The sequence below is a fragment of the Lissotriton vulgaris genome, chromosome 5 (genome assembly GCF_964263255.1).
Source record: "Lissotriton vulgaris chromosome 5, aLisVul1.2, whole genome shotgun sequence".
NCBI lineage: Eukaryota > Metazoa > Chordata > Amphibia > Caudata > Salamandridae > Lissotriton > Lissotriton vulgaris.
In genome coordinates, this window is record NC_141693.1 from 1,032,941,904 (window position 1) to 1,032,968,779 (window position 26,876).

Genomic DNA, 26,876 nt, shown 5'->3' on the forward strand with positions numbered 1-26,876 from the left:
GTCTTCAGGGCGTCAAAAGCCTTTCGACAGGTGTCAGTCCAGTTTACTTTCTTGGGCTGCTTCCTGGAAGTCAGCTCAGTCAAGAGTGCAACAATGTTGCCATATCCCTTGACAAACCTCCTGTAGTACCCCGTGAGTCCTAAAAAGGCTCTCACCTGTGTCTGAGTCTTTGGGGGTTCCCGTGCCAGGATGGTATCAATCTTGGGCTGTAGGGGCGCCACCTGGCCGCTTCCTACCTGGTGACCTGGCACTTACTCGCCTTGATTGTGAGGCCTGCCTTGCGCAGTGCCATCAACCCTTCGCAGAGGTGCTGCAGGTGTTCTTCCCAACTGGCGCTGAACACTGCAATGTCCTCCAGGTAGGCGGCACTGAAATCCTCCAGTCCAGCCAACACCTGGTTGACCAACCTCTGAGAGGTTGCAGAGCATTCTTCATCCCAAAAGGACATAACCCGGAATTGGTAGTGCCCATGTGGTGTGGAGAGTGCGGACCTCTCCTTAGCCCAATCAGTCAAGGTGATCTGCCAGTACCCAGACGTCAAATCAAACGTACTACGGTACCGTGCAGCCCCTAACTGATCTATGAGCTCATCAGCTCTGGGGGTGGGGTGTGTATCAATCCTGGTGACTGCATTGAGCCCTCTGTAGTCCACACATAACCGGAGTTCAGGTGTCGCACCCGGCGAGGCAGCCTTTGGGACCAATACCACTGGGCTGGCCCAAGGACTGTTTCAGGACTCCATGACCCCTAAAGCAAACATCTTGGAGATTTCCTCCTTAATGTAAGCCCTAACCTTGTCAGACACTCTGTAAGCCTTGTGCTTCACAGGAGGACTGTCTCCAGTGTTCACATCATGGATGCACCACTCTGTGACATCAGGAACCAAGGAAAATAGATCAGAGAATTGCCCCAACAGTTGGCGACAATCTTGCTGCTGATCAAGGGTCAGTGTGGCAGAGAGGCTGACACCATCCACTGACCCATCTTGCTCTGTTGCAGACAGGAGGTCAGGAAGAGGCTCGGTCTCCTCCTCCATTCCATCATCCGTTACTAGGAGCATGCCCACTTCGGACCTTTCTAAATGGGGCTTCAGGCGATTAACATGCAGGACCCGCAAGGGGTTCCTGGGAGACCGCAAGTTCACCAGATAAGTGACATCACTCATGCGGTCCACCACCTCATATGGACCAGTCCACCTGTCCTGGAACGCACAAGGCTCCACAGGGGTCATGACCCAAACTTTCTGTCCAGGTTGAAGCTAAATCAGAGTGGCATTCTGATCGTACCACCGCTTCATTTCCTCCTGGCTGGCTTTCAGATTTGCCTGGACGAGATCTTTGAAACGCAGAGTCTGGTTCCTGAAGGCCAGCATGTAGCTATATACATCCTGGGGAGGTTTCCTGGGAGATTGCTCCCAACCTTCCTTGACCAAACTCAAAAGTCCTCTTACCGGGTGACCATACAAAAGCTCAACGAGGCTGAACCCTAGAGACTGTTGTGGCACCTCACGGTAGGCAAACAGAAGGCATGGCAAGAGGACGTCCCACTTACGCCTCATTGGTTCCTCAAGACCCATGATCATGCCTTTGAGAGTCCGGTTGAATCTTTCAACCAGCCCATTTCCTTGTGGGTTGTAATCCCTACCTTCAGTTAAAAAGCGGCCCCACAAACCCGCTCCCCAATCCTTCTCAGGGACCCGGTGGGCCAACATTGCTATCTCATAGGCTGCAAACCACTGACCAATATCTTCGCCTTTGTGGAAATCTTTGATGACATCCTTGGGAATATGGACCCTGCCTTCTGAAGGCACAGATGGTGCGCTGCCACCAGAGGGATTGATTTCTAAGCCCTTGTCCTTGATCTCTAACTCCCTCAAAATTCTCTCATGCTCCATTCTCATTCTCTCTCTTTCCAAAGACAAACTGTTATTCTCTGTTCCCCTCTGCCTCCATCTTAAGCGTAGCCATCTCCAGCTTGTGTGCCCTACTTCTCTCCCGGTCTTCCAACTCTCTGGGGACAGATCTTTGGAAGAGATGCTGCTGCCAGGTGGGGACGGCACCCCTCCCCTGGCTGGAAACACTGGCCTGTTAATTTGCTCATCTGCATCCCCAATAGGCTCCAGCACAAGATCAGGGACATTTATTGCTTTTACCCAGGCCCTCAGTGCCTTTTGGTAGTCTTCCCTTTTAGAAATGCCTGGTGTAGCAACTTCCAATTTCCTGCAGAGATACTTGAGCTGTTTCAAAGTGTAGGTTTCCAACCTCTCTTCCTCAAAATCAAAATCCATAGATGCAACAGATGCTGGTTTACTCATGGTAGTAAGAATTGGGAGTTTTCAGGAAAAACTAACAGTCCAAGGAAAAAGGATTCTAAAAAAAAGTATGTGGTCGCGTTTGGTTTGCACTCACTAGTAGTGTACACCAATCACTGTATATGAAACACAAATGCAAAGTCCAAATCCTCACCGCTAACCACCAATGTTAGATCTGGGGGTCTCTAGTCGGCAATGGTATTCACCTTTGTCCAAATAGGGACACTTATTTCCAAGTCAGGATAAGGGGATTACACTCCTTAATAACCCCTGCTCACCCAATTGGTAGCTTGGCACGAGCAGACAGGCTTATCTCAGAGGCAGTGTGTTAAGCATTTGTGAATATACACAGTAATACAGCAGAAACACTACAGATGGACAACACAGGTTTTATAAAAATAAGTATTCTTTATATAGGCTTAACACAAGACCACAAATGACAAAAATCCACAATACTACACTTAAGATTGCTTAAAAGGTGATTAAAGTCTCTTAGTTCAAGTTGATGGTAAATGCGACAAAGTTCTCAACAAAGTACCTGGATGCGTAATGCAAAGTAAACAAAAGGCTCGCAAAAGGGGAGATGCATTGGTTCCGTGACCCGGGGGAATGGTTGCGCCCTGCCTCAATGCTTGCGCAGAGTAAGGGACCCGTCATGAGCTTTACCGGTGCTAAGGTGATGCGTAGATTCTCGGCCTGCGGGTCTGTTGCGGTGCGCAAGATGGTGCCTTGATGCGATGCGATGATCCGGTTGCAATGCGAAAAGATGGCGCCCTTGATACGGCGATGCGATGATGATGCGATGACGCCCTGGCAGCCTTGTGACGACTCTGGACTTTGGAGTCGCGACAGGCCCTGCGACACGCTTCTCCAGTGATGCGATGGCAACTTTCACAATGGCATCACGCTTCTCCGGTGATGCAACAGCAGGCAGCTTCGATGAACACACGCTTCCAGGGAGATGCGGCGATGGCTCGTTTCTCCGGCGATGCAACGATTTCCGCGGCGGCGACACGCTTTTTCTCGATGCATCGCGCTTCCACCTCCCAGCGGCAGGCAAGTGTCTGGAGTCAGAATTCCCAGCAAGGAAATTCAGGAGGGAGCTGGAGGTGAAGTCTTTTGTCCCCGAGACTTCAGCATGAGGCAAGCACAGTTCAAGCCCTTGGAGAATATTCTGTAGATGAAAGTCCTTACAAAGTCCCTTCTCCTTTCCCTTGGCAATGAAGCAATCACTGCAGGCCAACCCAGCAAACAGCAGACTGGCAGAGGGGCAGTACGACTCCTGCAGCTTCCTTGGTTCTTCTCCTTGGCAGAAAGATTTCTTGTTCTAGAAGTGATCTAATTTCTAAGGATCAGGGTCCTAATATTTATACCCCAAAATCCTTTGTTCTCTGAAAGCAGGGAGGCCTCTGCCTAGTCCAAACCAGTTCCTGAGCACTTCGTTTACATGACTTTCTTCTTCCTTTCACTGTGCAGGGCAGAGACATAAGCCACCCCACAGGCGGTGGAGCCAGCACAGGGGAGGGAAGATACAGCTCTGGAGCACTTTGTTGACAGGATTCCTCTTCTGCTTTCACAGTGCAGGGCAGAGACATCAGACAACCCACAGGGGGTGGAGCCAGCATTGTCGAGGGAAGGCCCAGCCCTATTCAGGTCCCAGGTGCAACTCCTCCCTCCCATCTAGATGCAGATCTCTCTATTCACCACTGGGCTATCCCAGCCTGTCTCCTGGAATCCCCAGCCCTGTCACTCACGAACCCAGACAATGAATACACAACCCAGCAGAGGTAGGCCTGGATAGTTAGGCAAGAAAATACCTACTTTCTAAAAGTGGTGTTTTCAAACACATAATATTAAAACCAACTTTACTAAAAATATGTATTTTGTTATTCTGTTATAGAGAACAGAGAGCCTTCGATAGTGAAAAACGAAAATGGCTGTAATTCACTATTAGAACATGCTACACACATCAGAGCATGCCCTACCTTATACTTACAATGCACCCTGTCCTTGGGCCTAAAATAGGGGTGTCTAATATGAAGGAAAGGGAAGGTTAAGGGACTGGCAAGTGGGAGTACTTGGCCAAGTCGACCTGGCAGTGCGAGACTGAACACAGGCCTTGCAATGGCTGGCCTGAGACACACTTTACAAGCTGCTACTGTGGGTGGCACAACCAGTGCTGCAAGCCCACCAGCAGCATTTGATTTACAAGCCCTGGGCACACATGGTGCACTGTACTAGGCGCTGACAGATAAATCAAATAACCCAATCATGGAATAACCAATTAGTACATAATTTTAACATAGGGAGCACTGGCACTGATTAGCAGTGGCCTAGTGCCCAAAGCATAAAACCAGCAAAAACATATCAAAACAGAGGAGGCAATCCGTCAAAATGGAAGGGAGACTCACGCAAATGATGCCAGGTCTAACACCTTTCATTAGTGCATTTGATAATTCATATAGAGTGAACAGCGACGAGATACAGATTTAATGTTGTCAATTCTTGACGACTCATTTTTTTTATTACGGGCAGTATAAGTAATTTTTACTTTTCAAAATGTGATTTATTTCAATTGTGAATTTATTTTGTAGAAAAAAGTGCTCTATTTATCGTTCATAAAATGTAGGTACTTACAAATGTTTCCATCATATAATAATTTTCGGTCGTTTCACGGTGAATTCTTGTGTTTTATGTTTTAGGGTAATGTAAAGGTGTTCAGTGGTCTTGTGACTCTCCAATAATTGTAACGAATAAATGTGTCTATTAAAAGAGTTCTGAAGAACGTAAAATGCTTTTTCTTGGCAGTGCAATATAAAGTGACAAGTATTATTTTTCACTCAAGTTACAATTTTGGGGTCCCGCTCCTTTTGTGAATTAAACATTCTAGGGAAGTTAAAACATGTTGCAATAGGTTTTTGAAACAACGCAAGTAGTTATAAAGAATTATACTCACTAACCAGTGTGTTATACATACATTTGAATTACTTTCTTTTAAGTGTTCGGTGTCCACGATGCCAGCTGCTGAGGGAGCAGGCTCTCCCACCTCCACCTGCCACAACCCAGAGGCTCCAAGGGTACTTTTCTGTCTCCATTTCCTAACTGGCAACGGTAGTAACAAAAAATGGATTATTTTAATGTGTTGGAAACGTCATACATGCAACACACATCCCACTTCCAGCAAGCAAAGAAACACAACTTTAAACAAGGTACATTGAATTTTCCTGCTCCTTCGATGAAACATCAACTTAGGATGACTGGCAGTATCATGCGGCAAGTGTGAGAGGAATTTCTTTTAGAGGTCTTGTGAAGGAGAACAGGAGAAAGTATTGTTTTCCAGAAACAGCTGTGACGCATCTCTCCTATATAGCTACAACAAGCCTTTACAATGCAATAGGTCTCGTAGCAATAAAGTTTGAGTTACTGGCATTGTAAATGACAATGCTTTGCATTAAAAAAAACATTTTTTATTTGCAATTGGTATATAAACATGGTTTGTGAATGGTTAGCTGTTGCTTATGCTAAGCAAAGTTGCTTTAATATAGAGTGCTAGTCTTGCTTGTTATAAGCATGCTGATTTAAAGCGCTCTGATACCTGCACCGACGGCAGGTGGTGTGTGTTCCTGGTGGAAGCATGCACTGATGGCTGGTGTTGTATGTGCCTGGTGAAAGCGTGCACTGATGGCTGGTGGTGTGTGCCTGTTGAAAGCGTGCACTGACGGCTGGTGGTGTGTGTGTGCCTGGTAAAAGCGTGCACTGACGGCTGGTGGTGTGTGTGTTCCTGGTGAAAGCGTGCACCGACGGCTGGTGGTGTGTGTGTGCCTGGTGAAAGCGTGCTCTGACGGCTGGTGGTGTGTGTGCCTGGTGATAGCGTGCACTGATGGCTGGTGGTATTTGTGCCCGGTGAAAGCGTGCACTGACGGCTGGTGGTGTTTGTGCGGGGTGAAAGCGTGCACTGCCGGCTGGTGGTATTTGTGCCCGGTGAAAGCGTGCACTGACGGCTGGTGGTGTTTGTGCCGGGTGAAAGCATGCACTGACGGCTGGTGGTGTTTGTGCCTGGTGAAAGCATGCAAGGACGACTGATGGTGTCTGTGCCTGGTGAAAGTGTGCACTGACGGCCAATTATGTGTATGTCTGGTGTAAGCGTGCGCTGATGGCTGGTGGTGTGTGTGCCTGCTGGCAAAGCATGCACTGACTGCTGTTGGTGTGTGTGTCTGGAAGCGTGCACTGACGGCTGGTGGTATGTGTGCCTGGAAGCGTGCACTGAAGGCTGGTGGTGTGTGTGCATGGTGGAAGCGTGCACTGACAGCTGGTGGTGTGTGTGCCTGGTGAAAGCGTGACAGCATTGTTCACAAAACATCCACGAAGCAAATTACTTAACCCATATTTTTTCACAAGTGTAGTTTCGGAGAGCCTTTGACGTGACATGGTTGTTCTTCAACATTCAATTGCTTAGTAGCTCTGGACATAACGCCACATCTTTCACCAGGGACCGATAGGAGCAGGAAAAAACAGGCCAGGGTATAAAAATTAAATTGCTCCCAATTCCTAATCTAATAGCAAAATAAAATGGTCCCACGTGAAAATCTGAAAATAGGGCAGTTTTGAACTTGTAAACACACGTTGTATAAGTGTTGGCAGAAGAAATGTAAAAAAAAGAATATGTGCCTTGTACTTCATAAGGCATGGGAGACGGCATTGTGCAGGCAATGTTTGTTGCAACATTTGGAGAATCAACAGTGAAACCTGTCCCACTAGACCATAAAACAAGCAAACAAACAGACTGACAAAACAAGATGAGCCTGCAGTGTACTTAGAAAAGAAGGAAGCAGGACGTGTTTGTTATTTAAAAGGGTGTAGGTGACACAGGCCAGACAGAAAAAAAAAACCACATGCCAAAAAACTAAACATTCTGAAAAATAAAAGCCGAGCCTGGAGGTCATGCTGGCCTCCGGGATCCTGGCGGGGGTGGCAGGGAGCCGCCCAGAGCTGACTGGAGGGGCAAGCAGCTGCGTAAAGTGTGGAGCGTGGACTTGGATAAGCCCGAGGGCACCCCGGGGCTGGACCCTACAGATGCCCCGCTGTTCTTTCTGTCCGGTGGAGGCGGATTCCAGCCCGTGCTCCCGCAAGCCGGACGTGGAGCTCAGGAACTCGACACCGAGGACTGCGCCGGGGTCCGGCTCTCACGGGAAGGTAAGAAGCGAGCGGCGCAAGCAAGTCTGCTGTGGCCGGGGGAGCTTGTGTCTAGGGGGAGTGGACAGTGTGAAGTGCTAAAGTAATGTCAGTGAGCGGCCCTGGTGTGGCATCGGACAGTGTGAGCTGCTCATGGAGGCTCGCATAGACTGGGAAGAGGGGTCACATTGTGGGGAACTGAATCGTGGTTGAAGAGCGATGGGTGCTGGAGGGGAGAGCAGACAGTGGGGACTACTTCGGGGTACCGGACTGTAATACGGAAGAAGGGTCGGACAGAGAGGGGTACTGAAATATGTACGGACAGGGTGATAAAGTGCATGGGATGAGCGTGAGGGAAGATCCAGGTGGCGGAGGGGGATTGGAAAGTGAAAGTAAGCAGCAGGCTTGCAGTGGAGATAGGAGATGCGCCGATCCGATTCCTGAGCCTGCGCGTGCCCATCTCCTGTCTCCTGGGAAGCAGAGCCGGTGACAATAGGTCTCTGGTGAGACCGCGCTTTCGCGCGGTAATCGCCACAAGACCTAAAAAGGTAACACTTCCTTCATTATTTTTCAAATCATGCCTCTTTAAAATATCCAACAGAGTGAATAGTACAGACAAAATAATAATAGAGGGAATGCCGAAGCCTTGCCCGTTTGATGAATCTTGGTGCATAAAAGCAATTTGAGACCAACCCTTACACACAAGTCTGAACTCTACTAGTTTCATGCCCTAACTATAGTCACCCTCTGTATGTATGTGGTATTTGTGTAGGGCAAACCTAGCCAGAAAGGCAGCAAAGCGTTGGAGAGTGTCAAAGGCAAGCAGAAAAGTCTACAATTGATAGGAGAACTGATTATTGGATTATTACTGCATTGTGAGGTTGTGTTCTTTAAAGTGGCAATGCAAAAGACTTTATGGGGATGCTGATCCAGGTCCTTGGTGCACAGATGTTTTTGGTCTGCTGTCTTGTGTTCAGTTTTTTACACTTCTGATGCTGGCCTGCTGGCTGGAGTGTCGAGAGCCACCAGACATGGTGAGCTAGTCCACAAGATAAGTGTGGTGCACCGTGGTGCTGATTATGATGGCTTTGTAAATTATGCAGATGTTTTTGAAGATGGTGTGAGCCAGCAAGGATTGGGTGATGTGATCATATTTTGTCCGGCCCTGTATGAGATGTGCTGCAGCACATAGGATGCCCAAGAGGCGTACCAGTGTGGAAGTTCGGAGGCCATGCTGCAGGGTGGTACCACCATCCAGGTGCAAGAGGATGAGGGTCTGAACAGCAGTTTTGAAGTTACTCTCTGTAAGAAACAGTTTTACTTTCTTCAGAAGACCAAATTGGGACCAGGCCATCTTTGTTTTTTGGCAATGTGTTCCTTGTGGGTGAGGTCTGAGTCCAAGGTGAACCCAAGTGTCTAGGTATTTGGTGAAATTTGGGTTTCCAAACCATAAAAGTATAGGTTGATAAGCCAGTTTTGTGCTATTTCCTGCTTGCTGTTTTTGGCAAATAACATGAATTCTGTCTTGATTGGGTTAAGATTTAGATAGGGGCTGTGAGTCCATGTCTGGCTGAGGTGCATGTAGTGTTTGAGGCACTGGATGTCTTGAGCAGAGGAGACTTTCAGGTACAGTTGTGCATCATGGACATATTCGTGAATCTTGAATCAGTTGTGCGAGTAGAACCCCAAGGTGCTACTCGTAGAGGTTGAATATGACAGGATACAGTATTGAACCATGGCAGATTTTACAGGATAGGATGATCGGATACGTTGGGGACCTGGAGATGCCCATCTGTACCAACTGGTGATGATTGGTGTCTCCATGCTGCTACGTGATCAGAAGCTAAACTTGTGGTTATGCAGGAGCCTGTTAGCACTGATGTGATCTTGGAGTTGAGCGTAGACTGCTTTTGCAGTAAGTGATGGGCCGGTAGCTCGCAAAGCCATTGGTGTTAATGCAGGTTTCTTTAAGAGAGTGTGGATCTGGACTACTATAGGATGCGCTCTCATGCTAGCCCCTTGAGATCTACCTATAACAAGTCATGCACCTGGCAACGTGTGCTGCAGGGAGTTTAGTGCCTTGTACTGTGCACAGCTGCATATCAGGAGCCTGCCAAGCAGGGTGTTATAATCTAGCAAGTCATTAATGCATACTCTATTTTATTGCCCTTTGCCTTACTGCTCAGTCTATGTGATGTCATCAGAATGTTGATGAGGGTTTGAATGGAAGAAGGAATCAGTTGATGTGGAAGGGCTGAGCGGCAAGGAGGCTGCTCCTGGTGGGGCATAGTATGAGGCATAACTTGGATCTTATCTGAAGAATAAAGCAGTGATCTTAAACTACATTCTGGACTACGTATCTTTCTTTCAACTGTAACACTGGCAATGATTTTAAAGAACCTGCGTGCTACTTCTATGGAAAAGGAACTTCAAGTAAATGAAACTACAACCTGTGGATTTGGAGAAACCTGGCACCCCTAATGCCCCACCAGTGACCACTTCATCGGTCGCCCCAACCAGTAAGTGCCAATTTGTCTTAGACTTTCCTTCGTTGTCTTAAAGCCTGCCTGTCTTTGCTGAACTGTTCCTATCCTGAGAGCATCATCTGTGACCTGGATATTATTTACTTGTACTAGAGTGTACTATACATTTGGACTTATGTTAATTCTTTCTGTTTGCCTATTGGATACAGTGTATTTTGAATTTACACTGTTGTAAAGTATGCTGTGGAAGACTGACTCTCCTGCCAAGTTGGTATGCTGATTCAGAGATGCAGAGGAAGGTAATATCTCGGAAACCATGAGCTGTCCTTATCGTGGTGTGGTGTTGAAGAGCCCCGCTGTTTTCTGTTTTGGTCTGCCTCAATGTACCGGACCCTTAAGCTGTTGGCCGGGGGCACGGATCGAATCCCGGTGTTTGTATCACAGTTGTGCAAGTCTAAAGAGCAGCGTGTGTTTTTAAAAAAAAGTTAGCCAAGCAAAGATGTGGAGTCTGTAGTGTCCGGGGACACGGGACATGGGATGCCTAGGCCGCAAAGTGGGGCCTAACTATAACTCTCAAATGATCACATGACACTGTCTGATAGTTAGGGCCAAAGACCCCGAGCGGTCTTCCGGCCGTTTATTTATACCCAGGGGCTACCCCGCCCCTGAGGCGTATGCGTGCGTGTGTGCGTACGTGTGCGGGCCGGGTGGCTCCGTTACTACATCCCTCCAAACTTACAGATCAATAGTCCCGGCCATGATTATCCCATCATTAGTTCATAGTCCATGCATAGTCCTTTAGCTTTTGGCTGGGGATCGGATTCGGTCGCAGGTGGTATCTTTGGCTTTGGCGACCTTCCGAACCCTCCACCTCCGCTGGTGGCTCAGGTCGATGTTGAGTGTCGCTCGAGGTGTTTCCGCGACTGGATGGGCGTCCCGGCTCGGGTCTCGGTGGGGTCGATCTTGTTTCTTCTGGTGGGGTTGTGGGTGGTTCCTCCTGCACCGGCTCCAGGTCTTCGTCCTCAGCACACTCGGATGCAGAATCAGCTCTTCCAGTTTCACGGGAGACACGCTTGAACCATGACACGTTCCTGGTCACAGCTCGTGTGCCTCTGGATGCGGACACCATGGTACCGTGTATGTTCACGATCTCCCACACTTCCGGTTCAAAAGCAGGGTCGTACTTTGAGTGTCGGTGTCTGTTCTTGAGGACTACTTTGTCACCAACTACCAGTGACCTGGTTTGGGCCCTCCTAGCCTGGCTGGCCTTGTCATTCGTGCGCTGTCGTCGTTCTTGGGTGGCTTCTTGGTCCATCTCTGGGGGACACCAGGTTGGGGTAGCTGGCACGCAGTCTCTTGGTACTCTTTTGAACACCAGGTGCGCTGGGGCGCAGCGTGTGGTCGAGTGGGGCGTTTGTCGATATGCGCTGAGGAACTGTGACAGGCACTCCTCTGCGTCCTCACTTCTTTCCATTCCAATTTGCAGTGCGCGGTTTAGGGTCCGCATAAATCTCTCGACTTCCCCGTTTGCCTGGGGCCATTGTGGAGTGATTTTTCTGTGGCGAATGCCCCGTGCAGCTAGATATGCCTGAAATTCTCGTCCCTGAAAAGGAGGGCCATTGTCAGATCTCAGTTCCTCTGGCAGACCCACCATGGCGAACACTTTCTCTAGGGCTTTCTTCACGTGAGTGAACGCTGTGGAGGGTACGACCTCTACGATAGGAAAGCGAGAGTAGGAGTCAATCAGGACGAGGGTGGGCCGCCCATCCGGAAAGGATCCGAAATCCACACTGACTTTTGACCAGGGCTCTTTGCAGGGGTCCTCGGTGATCACTGGGTGGGGAGCCGGTTCTCGGCCTGTGATGGTGCACGAGTGGCAGCTACCAACTTCCTTCTCTACTGCTGCGTCCATGCCGGGGAACCACACCTTGCTGCGTAGGCGTCCTTTGGTCTTCGACACGCCTTGGTGTCCCTGGTGCGCGAGGCGCACGACTTCCTCCTGTAGCCTTGCAGGTATCACGATCGCCGTCCCTCGGAGAATCGCACCATGGGGTCCGATACTTAGTTCACTCTGAGCCCTCCAAAGTTGTTGTCTTGCTAGCTGTTCCTGAGGCGTGAGGGCGCTGACCCCATCCAGGAAGTGCTTCCAGCTCCTGTTGGACAGTGTGGTTTTCACTTTGAGGAGACACTCGTCCGCGTCTGTGGCCTTTCCGATGTCTTCCAGGGTCAGGGCTACTGGGCAGGCTTCCCGAGAGATCATTCGCACGTACTCTTCGACATCTTCCGCTTCGTCCGTGGTTAGAGCCGCATCGGCGGCGCCAGGGTGCCTTGAGAGGAAGTCCGCGGGATTGTCGGCGCCTGGCCGGTATATGACTTCGAAGCGGTACGATTGAAGTTGGACAGCCCACCTCTCAATCCTGGGTGGGGCAAGCCTGGCGGTTCCAGCGAAGAGAGGTACAAGTGGCTTGTGGTCGGATACTACTTTGAACTCGTGTCCATATAGGTAAAGGTGAAAATGCTGGCAGGCCCATTTGATGGCCAGTGCTTCGCGTTCAATTTGGGCATACCGCATCTCCGTCGCAGTCAGTGCCCTGCTGGCATAGGCTGTTGGTACCCATTCGTGTGCTTCGGTCTCTTGCATGAGGACCGCCCCCAGGCCAACGGGGCTTGCGTCGACGACTACTTCTGTGCGCCTATGTGGTCTGAAGTAGGCCATGACCTTGTCGTCAATCAGAGCAGCTTTGATTGCTCGGAAGGCTTCGTCTTCCTTGGCGGTCCACACCCACGGTTGGCCCGACTTGGTGAGGGTACGTAGTGGCTCAGAGAGGGATGCCAACCCGGGGATGAAGCGTCCGCAGTAAGTGGCCATCCCCAGGAAACTCCTGACCTCTGTGGCGGAAGTGGGTTGGGGAGCCGTGCGGATGGCCTCCGCTTTCTTCGGGTCGACCTGAAGCCCCTCCCGGGAAAAGATATAGCCGAAGAAATCCACGGATTCCTTGTAGAAGGAGCACTTGTCCTTATGGAGAGTGAGGCCGTGATCGGCGAGGCGTTGCAAGGTGGCTCGAAGGTGGACGTGGTGTTCCTCTAAGGTCTTGGAGAAGACAAGGATGTCATCGCTCAGGTTGATGACTCCTGTTAGCCCTGAGAGTGTCTCCCTGATGGCGTTTTGGAAGACTTCGGCAGCTGACGACACCCCGAAGCTCAGCCTTTTGTATCTCCGGAGTCCGACATGGGTGGAGAACGTCGTGATGTTGCGACTGTCCGGGTGCAGCTCGAGCTGGTGATATCCGGCATTGAGGTCCAGTTTGGAAAACCAGCGAGCGCCGTTGAGGTCTGCCACGATGTCGTCCATGGTCGGCGTCAGGTGTCGTTCCCTTTTGACTGCCTGGTTCGGGAGACGCATGTCCACGCACAGGCGTATAGCGCCTGGCTGCTTCGGTTTTGGGGCGACCACAAGCGGCGACACCCACGGCGTCGGGCCCGACACCTTTTCGATCACCCCAAGCTTCTCGAGTTTGCGCAATTCTTCCTCCACTTGCGGCCGCAGGTGAAAGGGTACTCGTCGGTGTCTGATGGCAGTGGGTCTGACAGTTGGGTCCACATGTAGCTTGAACGTTTTTCCTTTAAGGCAGCCGAGTCCTCTAAACAGGGTCGGGAAGTCTCGCAGAATGGCTTCCGCGTGTAGTTCATGCACTTGACGCGCGAAGAATACTAGTTGCAAATCTTCAGCCGTGTGGCAGCTTAGGAGCGTGCCGCGCCTGCCTCCCGTGACGTGGAACTTGGTCTTGACTTGCTGATTATTGCACGACGCCGTCACCTCGATCACTCCTCTCAGGGGGAGCGGGTCGTCGCTGTCGTAGGTGTAGATTTTGGCGTTTGAGGGTGACAGTGGTGGGCGAGGTGACAGTAGTTCGTACTGGGTGCTGTCCATCACGTTGACGGATGCCCCGGTGTCAATGAGTGCCTGCACGGGTGAGCCGGCGATGGAGATTTCGCACATCGGGGGTGGTCTTCTTCTGGAGCCTTCCCTCCCCACGAAGGAGACGAAGAACACGTCATCGTCGTCGTCATCAATGCGGAATGCTGATCTGGAGGCATCGCCACATGGGCCCGGGTCATCTAAGGAGAGTTGCCGCACCGCTTGTGCAGGGCTCTTCCCGCTCGAGCTGGGGCGGCGGTTGCCGCTGCTTCGGCACACTTTGGCGAAATGGTTCATTTTTCCGCAGTTGGAGCCGACTTTCCCTCTCGCAAAACACTTTCCTCCAGCGGGATGGTCCATACCGCAATTCCCACAAGAATTCCGGGAAGAAGCTTGTGCGGCCCCCCTCTGGGTTGGTGGCCGTCGTCTGATGGCGTCCACGTGTTCCTCCTTGATGGGAGGGATCTTTACGGGAGCGCCGGGTCGGTCGAGGGCAGCCTGCATCGCGTCTGCCCTGGCGTTGGAGAGTTCATGCGAGCGTGCCAGGACAAGGATTTCATCCAGGGAGATCCGCGGCTGCCTGAGGATGAGGCGTCTGAGCTGAACCGACCGGCACCCTTGGATCAGTTGTGCGCGAATCTCTAGGCGCTGGTCAGGGAGTTCGCAGGCTATTGCCAGCTTCCGTAGGCGGGCATAGAACGAGTCGATGGGCTCCGTCTCACCTTGCCTGGCTTGACGCAGCTTGAACCACTCGTAGTCGGGGTTTACCCTGGGGTCAAAGTACAGGTTCAGCGCTCGTACCGCGGCGTCGTAGTCCTGTTCGCCACCCCGATCGGGCAGCGTTTCGAAGAGCTCATACAACTCATCTCCGCCATAACACATGAGCAGGGAGCGTTTGACTTTTCCATCGGTTTCACGGACGCCGACAAAGTAGTGCTCCAACCTCCCAATCCACAGGCGCCATCTAGCCGCAGCCGTAGAGGGATCCGCGAGTTCGCTGAACGGGGGCAGCGGCGCCGCAAGGCCATGTCCCGGGGGTGCCGGCGCAGCGGCTGCTGCAGCGCCAGGAGCGGGGCCAGCACCAGGAGGCGGCACCGTGGCCGGGGGTCCAGTTGGAGCAGGGGTCTGGTTCTGAGCAGGAGTCACGGCCGTGGCACCACCGGCATCCTGTTGGACGCTCATCGTCGCTGAGGTGGGAGCACGTGGCAGAGTATGCAGAGCGAGGCTCGGAGAGGCCTAGTTGAGCAGGCGTGGAGGGAAGCAGGTCCCACGTGGCAGAAGAGGGGCGGCGCCGGGCGTCCTGTCTGTGAGACGCGAGCAGGAGTAGGCCCCAGGAGAGCAGGACGGCCAGGGGCGAGGTTATGGAAGATGATGTAGCAGGTATGGCCGTGGGCGTGATGATGCAGCAGGTATGGCCGTAGGCGTGCAGGGAGCGCAGCCGAGCTGAGGGCCGAACACACCCCCCGAGCGTAGAGAGACGTCCGCCCGATGCGTGAGGGGACGCAGGGCTCTTCACGCCGGTCGACCGCCTGACGCGCGAGCTGATCAGGGCTTACGCGAACCAGCGCGGTGTGCGCACGCGCGAGCCTGGAGCTCCCAGCGCGGCCGCCGAGGGTCGGGCGCGAGGGCCGAAGGACGCCCCCCGAAGCGCCGGCGGCAGACAGAGTGCACACCCGGGCAGCAGGAGGCCACACGCTGCGGGAAGGTGAGCGCAGGCGTGAGCGCAGGCAGGCCGCTGGGGAGCGGGCAGGATGGCGGGCCGTAGGCCGCGGCCTCGGAGAGGCGCGAGCTCACCTGTAGCACCACGGCCTGGTGCAGGTCACACGCGGCAGTGCCGACGCCGGGGCTCGTCGGAGCAGGGCCCGGGCGAACACGTGGGCACTGGAGGACCGGCACCGCTGCGTGGCGAGGCGCGGGTAACAGAGACCGCCTCGTCGCCAGTGTAGTGTCCGGGGACACGGGACATGGGATGCCTAGGCCGCAAAGTGGGGCCTAACTATAACTCTCAAATGATCACACGACACTGTCTGATAGTTAGGGCCAAAGACCCCGAGCGGTCTGCCGGCCGTTTATTTATACCCAGGGGCTACCCCGCCCCTGAGGCGTATGCGTGCGTGTGTGCGTACGTGTGCGGGCCGGGTGGCTCCGTTACTACAGAGTCTATAGAGTTAACAGTGCCTGAGCCGAGGAGTGTTTAGCTGAATTTTCACTGTGGAACACATCAGTGAGCCATTGTATTTCGGTGCCAATTTCAGGGCGTGTTTTTATTCAAACACCTACCGGCATTCTGTGGTGGGCGCGAGGTTCCTTTGTGAGAGTGGGTTTCGCAAGCTGAGCTTCCCTGCCGCTTTCCTTTCGATGTGCGTCTTTGTGTGACACACGTTTTGACATCGAAATTCCGGATGTTCCTTTAGCAATTGGTGACTGCTTGAGAGACGCTGCCCAGCTTTGGCGTGTTAGGAGCCACCCGGCCCCACGTCAATCAGCGTGCCACCATCTTACAATACAGATCTACTAGGATCGTACTGTTATAAACATGCAACCTTCTCATATTGCCAACCACGATTTCATATTTTGCCAACCACGTTATATATATTTTTTAAGTTGTCGGTGACATTAAGTGATTGAGAACATCATTGTTACAGCGCAACCAGGTTTTATTTCTTAGTTTAGTCTGCACCGGACTAACCATACTGGACTTGGACTCTACTACGTTGACTACTTTTATTATTTTCTTTTCTTATGTTAATGATATTGTAATCTACCCTGTTATATATATCAGATATATTGGTAGATGTGGTGTTTGATGTTATTTTGCAGGTTTGTGCAGTAAAAGGAGCATGTTGTCTCCCTAGTCCTGCAAGTGTGTGCTGTGTGGGGGGGAGGGGAGGGGAGGGGGGGGGATGGGAGTTCTGTAGTGTCTCTAGTGTATGCAGAAGGGGGAGCATGTTTTCTCCCTAGTCCTGTTAGTGTATGCAGAAGGAGGAGTAGGTTTTATCCCTAGTCCTGCTAGTGTATGCAGAGGGGGAGTATGTTTTATCCCTAGTCCTGCCGCTGTTCTTGGTTGTGGGTTGACATAGGTCCGTCACCCTGTAGACAATGTGTGCCCTTACCCCTTGTGGTTGTTATGAGAGTATATGTTCTCTCACTGTTTGGGAATATGAGTAGACTCCAAAGCTTCTCTGGATTTACCGTTGTTTTTGGTTGGGGTTTACGTAGTACCCTGTGTTTAAGGGTTGTAAAATTACCCTTGGAGTGTTAGGCATGCGATTTGAAGAATAGAACACTTTTGTGTTTCTCTCATCTTTTCTAGGTGGGATGGGATGTGGTGGTTGACGATGTTCTTGGAGATTGATGTTATTCTTGAAGCTTTGTTATTTTTGAAACTCTGGTACCCCCAGCAGTTCCATGCACAACATGGCAGGCACCGCTCGGTGCCTGACCTGTGAACAGGGTTCAGTCGCACTTGTATACCTCATAATGCAAGCATGCATTCCGAGCAGAATGCATGCCTGCATTGTGTAGAGCAGGGGTGCAGTTCATCCCTGCACCCGGTGGCCGGCACCCCAAGCTGCCTGCCACCGGGTGCAGTGATCAACAGAGGGGCACCATAGGTGCCCCCAGGCTGCCATTTGGCTGCCTCGCACCCATGGGGGCCCCCAGAGACAGTTTCCGACTGCCTTTTCGAGCCGGACATACCGTCACGAAAAGGCCGTGAAAAACTGCAATCCTACTCCCTCAGTCGTAAAGAGGCGACCGGGGGAGTACTGAAGGATTTCCGGACGGCAGACGGGCTCTCCGAGCCTGTCGTAGGCCCTCCGGAAATCCGAGTCGTATTTCATTCCGACCGAGCCCATCGGAATGGCTCGGTCGGAAAGGAATCCGGCCGTGCACTAATCGATGCAGTCGGAAGGGCTCCAAACATGGTTCGGCGCGCTTCCGCCGGAATCGGAATCGGCCCCTTAAAGTAAATCTTAGCAAACATAGGGGCCGATTATGATCGCGGACGGACTTGCGTCCGTCCGCGATCATTGAGGAGGAGGGGACGTCCGCATGGGCTGCGGAATCCCCTCCTGTGCGATTAGGATGTGACCGCCATCCTGGCGGTCACATCCTCTATTTTTAACATTGCCGCGGGTGCAGCTTCAAGCTGCACCCGCGGCAATGTTAAAAATGCATGCATTGCATTTGCATGCAGAAAGAGGCAGGCACCGCCCGGTGCCTGCCGCTTTCTGCATGCAAATGCAGGGGGGTACCATAGGTACCCCCCATGTGCACCCCCCACCCCCCCTTCACCTAGGGGGCCCGCAACGGGCCCCCTAGGTGAAGATCCGTATGCTTTTCCACGGCGGAAAACCCGCCGCGGAAAAGCACTTTTAAAATCCCATCCTGATATGGCGGACGGTGTCTGAGAGACACCGTCACCATATCAGAGCTTTTCCGCCGCGGTTGTAAGCCAGCCGCGGCGGAAAAGCTGCGGACGGAAACCAGGACCCACCAGCCATCCTAATGTGGCGGTGGGTCCTTGGTCAGTCCACTGCGGTTTTTCCGCATCCTCGGGGCCGGCGGTGGCTTCCGCCGGCCCCGAGGATGCGGAAAAACCGCAATCCTAATGACCCCCTTAGTTCTTCCTTCTCACACCCAGACACAAAAATGTGATCCTTCATTCGTTAATAAACTTATGGTACATGGTTTTTCCCCATCCATCTCTTTTGTAGTAAAATCTCCAGGCTGTACTTGTGATTTCACCTATTCACTAGGCCAACACATCAACAAGAGAGTCAAAGCAACCATCTATCAACTTTACTCAATAAAAAAATATTGAACCGTTCCTTTCCTCCACCCACCAAAAAAGCTGCAACACATGCCCATGTCATTTGGCAAATTGTCTTGGGTACAATTTAATAGTGGACACACATCGTTTGTGGTTACTCTGAATACTGATGGCTGTCCTCCACTCCTTGGTGACAATTCCAAAATCAACTATGAAATATGACCAAATCTCACCCATTTCCTCCCTTGGCTGTCCACAGAGCGCATGGGGAAATTGAAGATCGAGTGACTAGCTTGTAAAACAATTCACCTAAAGAGTACTTCCCTTTTGAACAACCTGCTCAACGTACATGGAGGACATAGAGGACTCCGAAGCAGAGAATCACTTTACTTAGAAGTCCTGAAGTTCAAATCCTCCCAAGCACAATATTTGAACGTTCATGAATAATTCTGGAAATCTATTCCATCTGATTCAAGATCTCAACATGCTCTCCATGTCCTCAGGGAAAGTTCAACTGAGCACCTCCTGAAGCTGTGTCTGAGCTAATGTAGTGAACCTATTCAGCAGTATCCACGAAGGTACTTTTACTGGAACTACCCAACTTTTGTATGCTTTATTGTAATCTACAGCACTGTTTATGCTGATTATTCTATGCCATACCAACTTATGTTTTATGTAAAGTACACTAATACTATTATGGTGCATCAATGCTATAGAAAACCCTTAAATTAATAAAAACGACATGAACATTTTGTCCAACTTGGTGACATTTTACAATCGGTTAATCTGAAGCTGTCTTTATATACATTGTTAGCCTGTTATTTTATGAGAATCATAGTGGCATATTTTGCCCGGTATATCATGCAAACATCTGTGATTCTAGACATGGGAGATACATGATTATTACGAGCTATCCCCATTAAGTTACCTCTTCCAATACTCCTAAACTAATTGGTGACTATTCAGAATACAAAATCATCACATGAACAGTAGTTCACCATTCATACACATTCAGAAAGTGACTATTATGCTTATTTAAAAATTATGTTATGTACTATCCGCTGTGTGGGGCAAAGCAGCTAAGGAACAAAGTCACACCGACACTCTGGATATCACTTACCCAACAGCTCACATGTGTTCATGTCATATTCTTCTGCCATTTCTTTTCCATCAGTAAAAAGGTAATGTACTTTCCTTCTTCCTATAAAATGCAAATATGAGAGGCACTTCAAATTACTCACAGCATTTACATCACCTTAAACTGGTTTCTAAAACCGATAAGAAATTTCTCATGACAATTAAGCATTATTTCAGCCTTCTGATGAATAGGTTTGAATAGCTAACAAGTTCAATCCTCATGCATATCTACACAGGTTATATGTCACTATAGCAATACCAGAGTTTAAAGAGTGACAGAGAAATTAAGTAAATCTTGTTAAATAATAGCATGGATCTGTGAGAATAGAATAATGAAGACCAGTGACATCAGACAAAATGTAAATTAACACATTTTAGCAAATTAATCTCATAAATCCCAGTGCAAGTGCCTTCAATATTTATTATTAACAAATCACATAGTTGCCAAGTTTCTCATATTGAAGATGCCAGCTAGGCAATATTTTGTGTTTCATGTCTTTCTTGCTAGAAAACAAAGGTTTAGAAAAGCAAACAATGGATTTTTTGTTGCTATTTTGGTAATCTATACGTAATTCTATGGGCTTATTTAAAAATTAATTCACAAGGATTATTTGCATAATTGCAGTAAAGTACGTTTGCCAACAGTCTACCAGGTTATGGAAACAAGGACCCCCAAACACTTCTGAAATGGCATTCCAGTCAAAAGGGACAGTGAATTAACAGTTTGACTCTTCAGTTTGAATCTTGCTCTATTAGTGCTAACAGTGGCTTCCACCTACTAATTGTTTGACTTCATTGCTGAAATCTGGCCAGTCCTGCAGTGATACCAGGATGCCTTCAAATGCGACATGAGTTAATGATCCAAGTCCATTCCCTGGCCTGAATTGAACATTCGTACTGCACTCTAGCTATCAGCCTAGGCAGAAAGGTGACGTTCTAAATGGCTATACTGTATAAACTGGCAGGCTGAAACCCAATTCTTTCAAGTCCATTATTTCATTCTATCACCATTGTGATCTCTTTAGTGAAATGCTCATGAATTCTTCCACTACATCACTGAGACATACCAATACTTTCTCAATAGCATCTGTATGTCAAGTTCTATTGTATGTGAATATGTGAGTAGTCGCAAATAAAAACGGACCTGAAAAGTAAACTGAAATACCCAATGTTAAAAATGAATTTAATAAGAAATATATATATTACAATATACATAGTATTAATATGCAAGAGGGGCAGTAGGCAATTCCCTGTTCATGTTCTTCTGTCTACTTAATTTGATATAAATAGATCTAGGCTTAGGGAAAAGAGGATCTTTAGGGTTATCATTACAATGTCATTAAATTTAATTTCAATTTCAAATGTCTTTATTTCGATTCAATTCATCATAAAAGACAGTTTGTACTGCAAGTACAGCCACAGGGAAAACAAACAGCAGTTCATAAATATAGTTAAAAGTATGATTTCCATAAGCTAAAAAAAGATTCTTGGCAATTAGAATAAACGATAATAAGACATAATTTAAAAAACAATACACACTATGTGCTAGATAAAAACTTTACAAAACTTTAAGAAGGATGCTACACGGATTCCGGCCTGGCCCTAATAATCCATACCCATCCTAGGAATGTTGCTACGGCGATAACAATAGGTTCGCTAGTGTCATACCTTAGGACCCTTAAGGATTCGGATTCAACCCGTGTGCCCAGGTTCCGACAAATCGGTTTTAACCATTTAACCCGTGGGGCCACATAGGCCGGACACTCAAAAAATATGTGGCCTATAGATTCCCTGCGATCCATACACCATCTACAAGAATCACCAGCCTGTCCCCGCCAGTTTTTGGTGAATAAACGAATGGGTAGACAGCCAACCCTAAGCTGATGGTATAATTTCCTATCACTGGACCTAGTAATAGTCTCCCAATATTCTTCTAATAGGGGGTCATTTTTTAGTTCCAGAAAGATCCCAGACAGTGAGGTGGCCGAAGTCTGACTGAAGTGTTTCTGGCTAATCATGGTCCAGTACTGCTGTTTAAATAGCTTTTTTGGTGGAAAAGGGCTGTTAACAGGGTCAGATCACACATTTCTCAATTCCATAGCCTCCAAGAGCAGTCTGATCTGTTTAAACCATGGGAGATTTCCCGAACCCATAATGGAACGTACATCCAACACTGCCTTTGCATACATAGCCAATTCTGGGGTAGACCATAACCTTCTCCATAGAGCTAGTGGTTTAAAGCGGGCAATGTCGTCTATGGCATTACACCCAAGGTCCATTAATAACGGTTTCATGTAGCTGGAACTGGGGAGACCTATTATATTTCTTAGAAATTTGTTTTGGGCCTTAACCAAAGAGGAAAGGTCAGCAAAACCCCATAGGTCCGCACCGTACAGGATCGCTGAACCTATCCTGGAGTTATATATTTTCATAGCTGGGCCTATCCTTTTGGTCCGAGACATTCTCTGTTCTTTTATCAGACACCCTGTTAGTTGGGCAAACTTGAGAGTTAGAGTATCAATTTGCGGTCATTACGTTAGTCTGATCTAATTTTGTGTTATTCATTGTGACGTGGCCCGCAACAGGTCTACCCCTGTTTAATACCATGAACTTGGTCTTTGAGACATTAACCTGCAGATTGTGATCATTACAAAATTCATCAAACTTATCTAGGGCGGCCTGCAGGCCCTTCTGCGTCTGAAACAATAAAAGCGTATCATCCGCAAACATTAATAGCGGATATTTGGTCCCACCCAGGGAGGGGGCGTCCGTTGAAAAGTTTGAAAAATACTGCACAACCCTGATAATGTATAACAGAAACAGGGTTGGCGCAAGGACGCACCCTTGCCTAACACCCTTTGACACTGGAAATCTGCTTGTAACCTGCCCTTGCTTGCCCCATCGCACTTGAGCGAAATTTGCCTCATGGAGTCTTTTTACAATATTGAGAAGTTCCGGGGGCATCCCCATACTATCTAGGACCCCCCACAATTTGGCCCTAGGGACAAGATCAAATGCTGACCTGAGGTCAACGAAGGCGGCGTACAGGGTACCACCGCCAAGACTGACAATTTTCCAGTAGATAAGTTTGAACCTAAGGACCTGTTCAATGGTGCTGGTGCATGATCTGAACCCAGCCTGGAGGGGTGATAACATTTCCTCAAGCTCCATCCAGCTCTGTATTCGAGCCAGGACCATCCTTGCAATGATTTTTTGGATAGTATCTATCAAGCTGATAGGGCGATAGTTACCCGGGTTTGTACGGTCCCCCTTCTTATATATTGGCAATATCTCGGCGCCTCTCCATGATTCTGGGACAACAGCCCCCTTGGATATGACATTAGCCAAAAAAGTGATATAGAGTACCCAGTTGTCTAGATCATGTTTGAAGAGGTCTGCCGGAATGCAGTCAATACCCGGGGCCTTTCCACTAGGGATCTTACTCAGGGCATCCTCAACTTCTCTACTTTCGAAGACTAGGTCGTGCATACTGGCCATATCTTGGGTGACAGGGGGAATGACAGCCTCATTCAGGTTTAACCCTGAAAATTGGGACTCAAAGTGCTCAACCCATCTGTCTATAGGGACATATTTTGCGGGTACCTGCGAGTTTGAGAATTGCCCCATTTCACGATGTGCCAGAACTTGGTCAGGTTTTTTTTTTTACTGGCAACTAGGAGAGTGGTCGTTGTCCCACTCTTGCTTGGCCTGGTTTTTGGCTTTGGAGTAACTCCGCCTGGCTGATCTGATAACATCCATGTTCCTTTCTTTGATGGCTGCAGCTAGTAGACCATATTTCTCCCTACACTGTTAGTTATACCAATTTTTGGACTCGGGTTTACCCCCTTTCCCCTTTGGGTTACCAGATTTAGTGAAGTACATCTTTAGGCCAGAGAACAGGTCTAAATGAAGTTGTGTTATCTTCATGTTTATGTCTGCCTGTGTTGGAAAAGAGCGCAAAGTTTCAAGGGCCCGAGTTACTTTGATTTGTATTGCATCTAGTGCTCCCGGATCGATAGCAACCTTCTCCCAGCGCACCCTACATTGGTCAATGGTTAAAAGGGCATCAGCCGTGACTATCTCCGTATTCTCTTTACAGAGCGGATCTCCGCTTAGCTGAAAAGTAGCTACAAGGGGGTTGTGGTCGCTGTCAGGGCAATCCACAATCACCATATCCCTTAAGGTTGACCAACACTCAGCCTTGACAAGGACATGATCTATTCTATTTTTGCGCAAGCCATTGTCAAAAGTGCCGCTGCCAATTTGCCAGAGTAAGACCGCCCATTTGTTGCCCTAAAACCACGTTCTAGGCAGAGACCCAACCATTGTAGGGCCGATTCTGTCCATTTCTTAATGGGAGTAAGGTCGAAGGGGGGGGGGGGGATTACGGGGGCGGGGATGTTCCATTGGGTGTCTAGTTCTGTCAGAAAAGTATCCCCATCGACGTTCAATGGCTCGAAAGAACAATTTAGGTCCCCTGCTATTATTATGTTTATACCCGGATTAACTGTATCCAAAAAGCTGTCACGGTTTTGAAAGGTAGTGGTACCACGCCCACCAGGCAGGCCTCTATTATAAACATTGATAATGAGTATGTCAGGGCCGCCGGAAAAATGCAGCTTTATGGCCAAAAGGTTCGGGTTGTCTATGGCTAATTCCATGGGGCTGCCATTGATAGTTTGCCTGACCCAGATACACAGGCCGCCCATAGGTCTACCCTTTACCCCTTTGGCTGCGGCTTTATAGAAGTTAAGAAAACCTGGTAAATAAACCGGCTCAACTGCCCAGGTCTCCTGAAAGACTAGTATATCAAATTTCTCCGCCCAGGCATACCATTCTCCTATAGAGATCTTGCTCCTCAAACCAGCTATATTCCATGAAACCAAAGTAATTTGTTGGGTATCAAAAACCATGGGCATTGCTTGAAGGGGCGCAACCTGCTCGGCATCCGGGAGGTCAATGCTACTCATGTTATTACACCCACTCGCGCCTATACAATGGTTCCCCGATCTGTGCTCATCATTACCCAACTTAAGTCCCCCGACAGATAGAGCCACCCCAGGATTTAAAGAACTTGTAATAGATATAATAGTGTCATGGGCGCTCACTTTGGGGGGAGTGTGGATTTGGAAGCTTGATCTGCCTTGTGGTACTAAGGGGGAAGAGATTATAGTGTCCATCTCTACATTTCCAATACCCAGTGACTCCCCGTTTAAACAGCTGCTAGATGCCATCTCCGCATCATTTTTACAGGCTATCCCACTATGCATAACTATACTGTTTTCCCTGCGCCTATGGTTCAGTCAGTCCACACACTCCAGGCTACTCAACGCCTCAAAGCAGTTAAGCAGGGGGAGACGAAACCTCTGACCACAGGGGCTATGGGGTCGTCTAGAGAACATGTCCCACCCATTTAGCTGATCAAATGTCTCTCCTCTCCAATAGTGGGGAAAAAAATAAGCCAAGTCCTGGGTGAGAATTCCCTTTTCACCCTGGTTTCTATAATAGTCACCGATTAACCTAACCACACTCGGGTCCCTGAAGTTTATGATAATGCAATCACCCTCCACGTCCAGCCAGCTTACCCTCCTAACAGATAAGATTTCTGCTTTCATGTAGGGGGGGAAGTGGCCTATTCCCATTAAGCCAGTGACCTTGTTTTTAAGCTCAATGTGTGACTCTCGGTTATCATCGTGGAGTCCCGGAACACCTGCCATGATTACCGTGTAGGGTGCAACCTCTGGAGGTAAGTGTATACTAGGCGCTTTTTGTGAAATAGCCTCGTTCCGAGGGGGGTATTGGCCTCTTCTAGTAGATCCAATTTTGGGGTCATTAGTAACTACCCTCTTCCCAACATCATTAACAATTGGATCCACTACCACCCTTGGTTGAACTATATCTCGCTGTTTAGTGGCTCCTACGGGAACGGGGGAGGGGTGCTGTTTCTCACTTTGGGTAAGCGGTAAAGAGTGAGAAATATAATTTAGACCATTTGTAGCCATATCGGGAGGTGGTGGAGGCCCTTGACCAATTTCGTGTCCCACAGCCCTGTCCAAAGTTGCCGAGTTTGCTATTACCATATTTTCCAGCCTCCCTACACTTTCACTGAGCATGTTTAACCCTCTCCAGGATTGGAAGTATTAAAGATTTTAAAAGTTGTTCTAAGGTTTCTATAGTACCTCTTGGGAGTGGACTTACCGGAAAATGGTTGGGAGTAGTCATAGTAACTTGTTTACATGGGCCATTAGCCCATAAATGGTGCAGTATATGGGGGGGGGGGGGGGGGGGGGGGGGTCTGTTTGAGTTGTGGTGGTGGAGAATTTTTGTACTTTTTGTACTTTCACACGTCCACCCTTCTGTATACCTCTACCACGCTTTCTCTTGCCTATGGTTGGCGGTGTGGGGTTTCCATAACTTTTTTTCCCTACCCTGGAATTAGTCTCAATACACGGGTTACTAATAGTGGGGAGATTGGGTTCTGGTGGTCTACTCCCCAAAATTGATATACTATCAGTAGTGGTGTCTAATGAAGAACTACTTCTAGAAGTATCAACTCCTGCCCTCTCCGGGTTTGTGCTTGGGTTTTGTTCACTACGAACAAGCAGCCGCTCTGGTGTGATAGCGGTCATAATTTTACCCAGAGAGGATCTTTTTGCAGCCAACTCTTGGGATAGTCTTTTTTCAGTAACAAAAATTTTATACTCAAGAACATTTGCTGCTCTCGATATGATGTGCTCCAGAGTCCCTGTTACAGAACCGCCCACACTACCCTGTGCAATCATTCTCCCATTTCTTAGATGTAGCGCCATTGCTCGGTATAAGGTATTAGCTAGTAATTAAAAAGTGGCAAGCTAGCATCAACGGCATCAACAACTTTAAAAGTAAATGTGGGGTGATTACACACGAGCATGAATCAATTTCAATCTACACACTGCCCCTGGTGGACCAGCAAAGGTTTAACTCCTATACAATAACACAAACAATGTTCGGCCAGTCAATGAATGCTGCCCAATGTCAATAACGAGAGAGTCTTACTTATCGGAAACGCAGATGGAAAGGGGGGGGGGGGGCCCGTCCCCC

At 49.1% G+C, this 26,876-nt stretch overlaps 2 protein-coding genes across 2 annotated transcripts in view; one reads left to right on the forward strand and one right to left on the reverse strand.

Annotated features, from left to right (window-relative positions):
- Positions 1–26,876, reverse strand: part of DPCD (deleted in primary ciliary dyskinesia homolog (mouse)) — a 131,289-nt gene that overhangs the window by 69,722 nt on the left and 34,691 nt on the right. Inside the window, exons 2-3 of the mRNA XM_086922664.1 lie at positions 19,780–19,860; positions 5,289–5,413 (exon numbers count right to left, since the gene is read on the reverse strand). Coding sequence (XP_086778790.1) covers positions 5,289–5,413; positions 19,780–19,860 — 206 coding nt within the window. The remainder of the gene's footprint in view (positions 1–5,288; positions 5,414–19,779; positions 19,861–26,876) is intronic.
- Positions 9,725–26,876, forward strand: part of POLL (DNA polymerase lambda) — a 279,739-nt gene continuing 262,587 nt past the window's right edge. Inside the window, exon 1 of the mRNA XM_086922660.1 lies at positions 9,725–10,002. Within this exon, the coding sequence (XP_086778786.1) occupies positions 9,921–10,002 (82 nt within the window). The 5' untranslated portion in view covers positions 9,725–9,920. The remainder of the gene's footprint in view (positions 10,003–26,876) is intronic.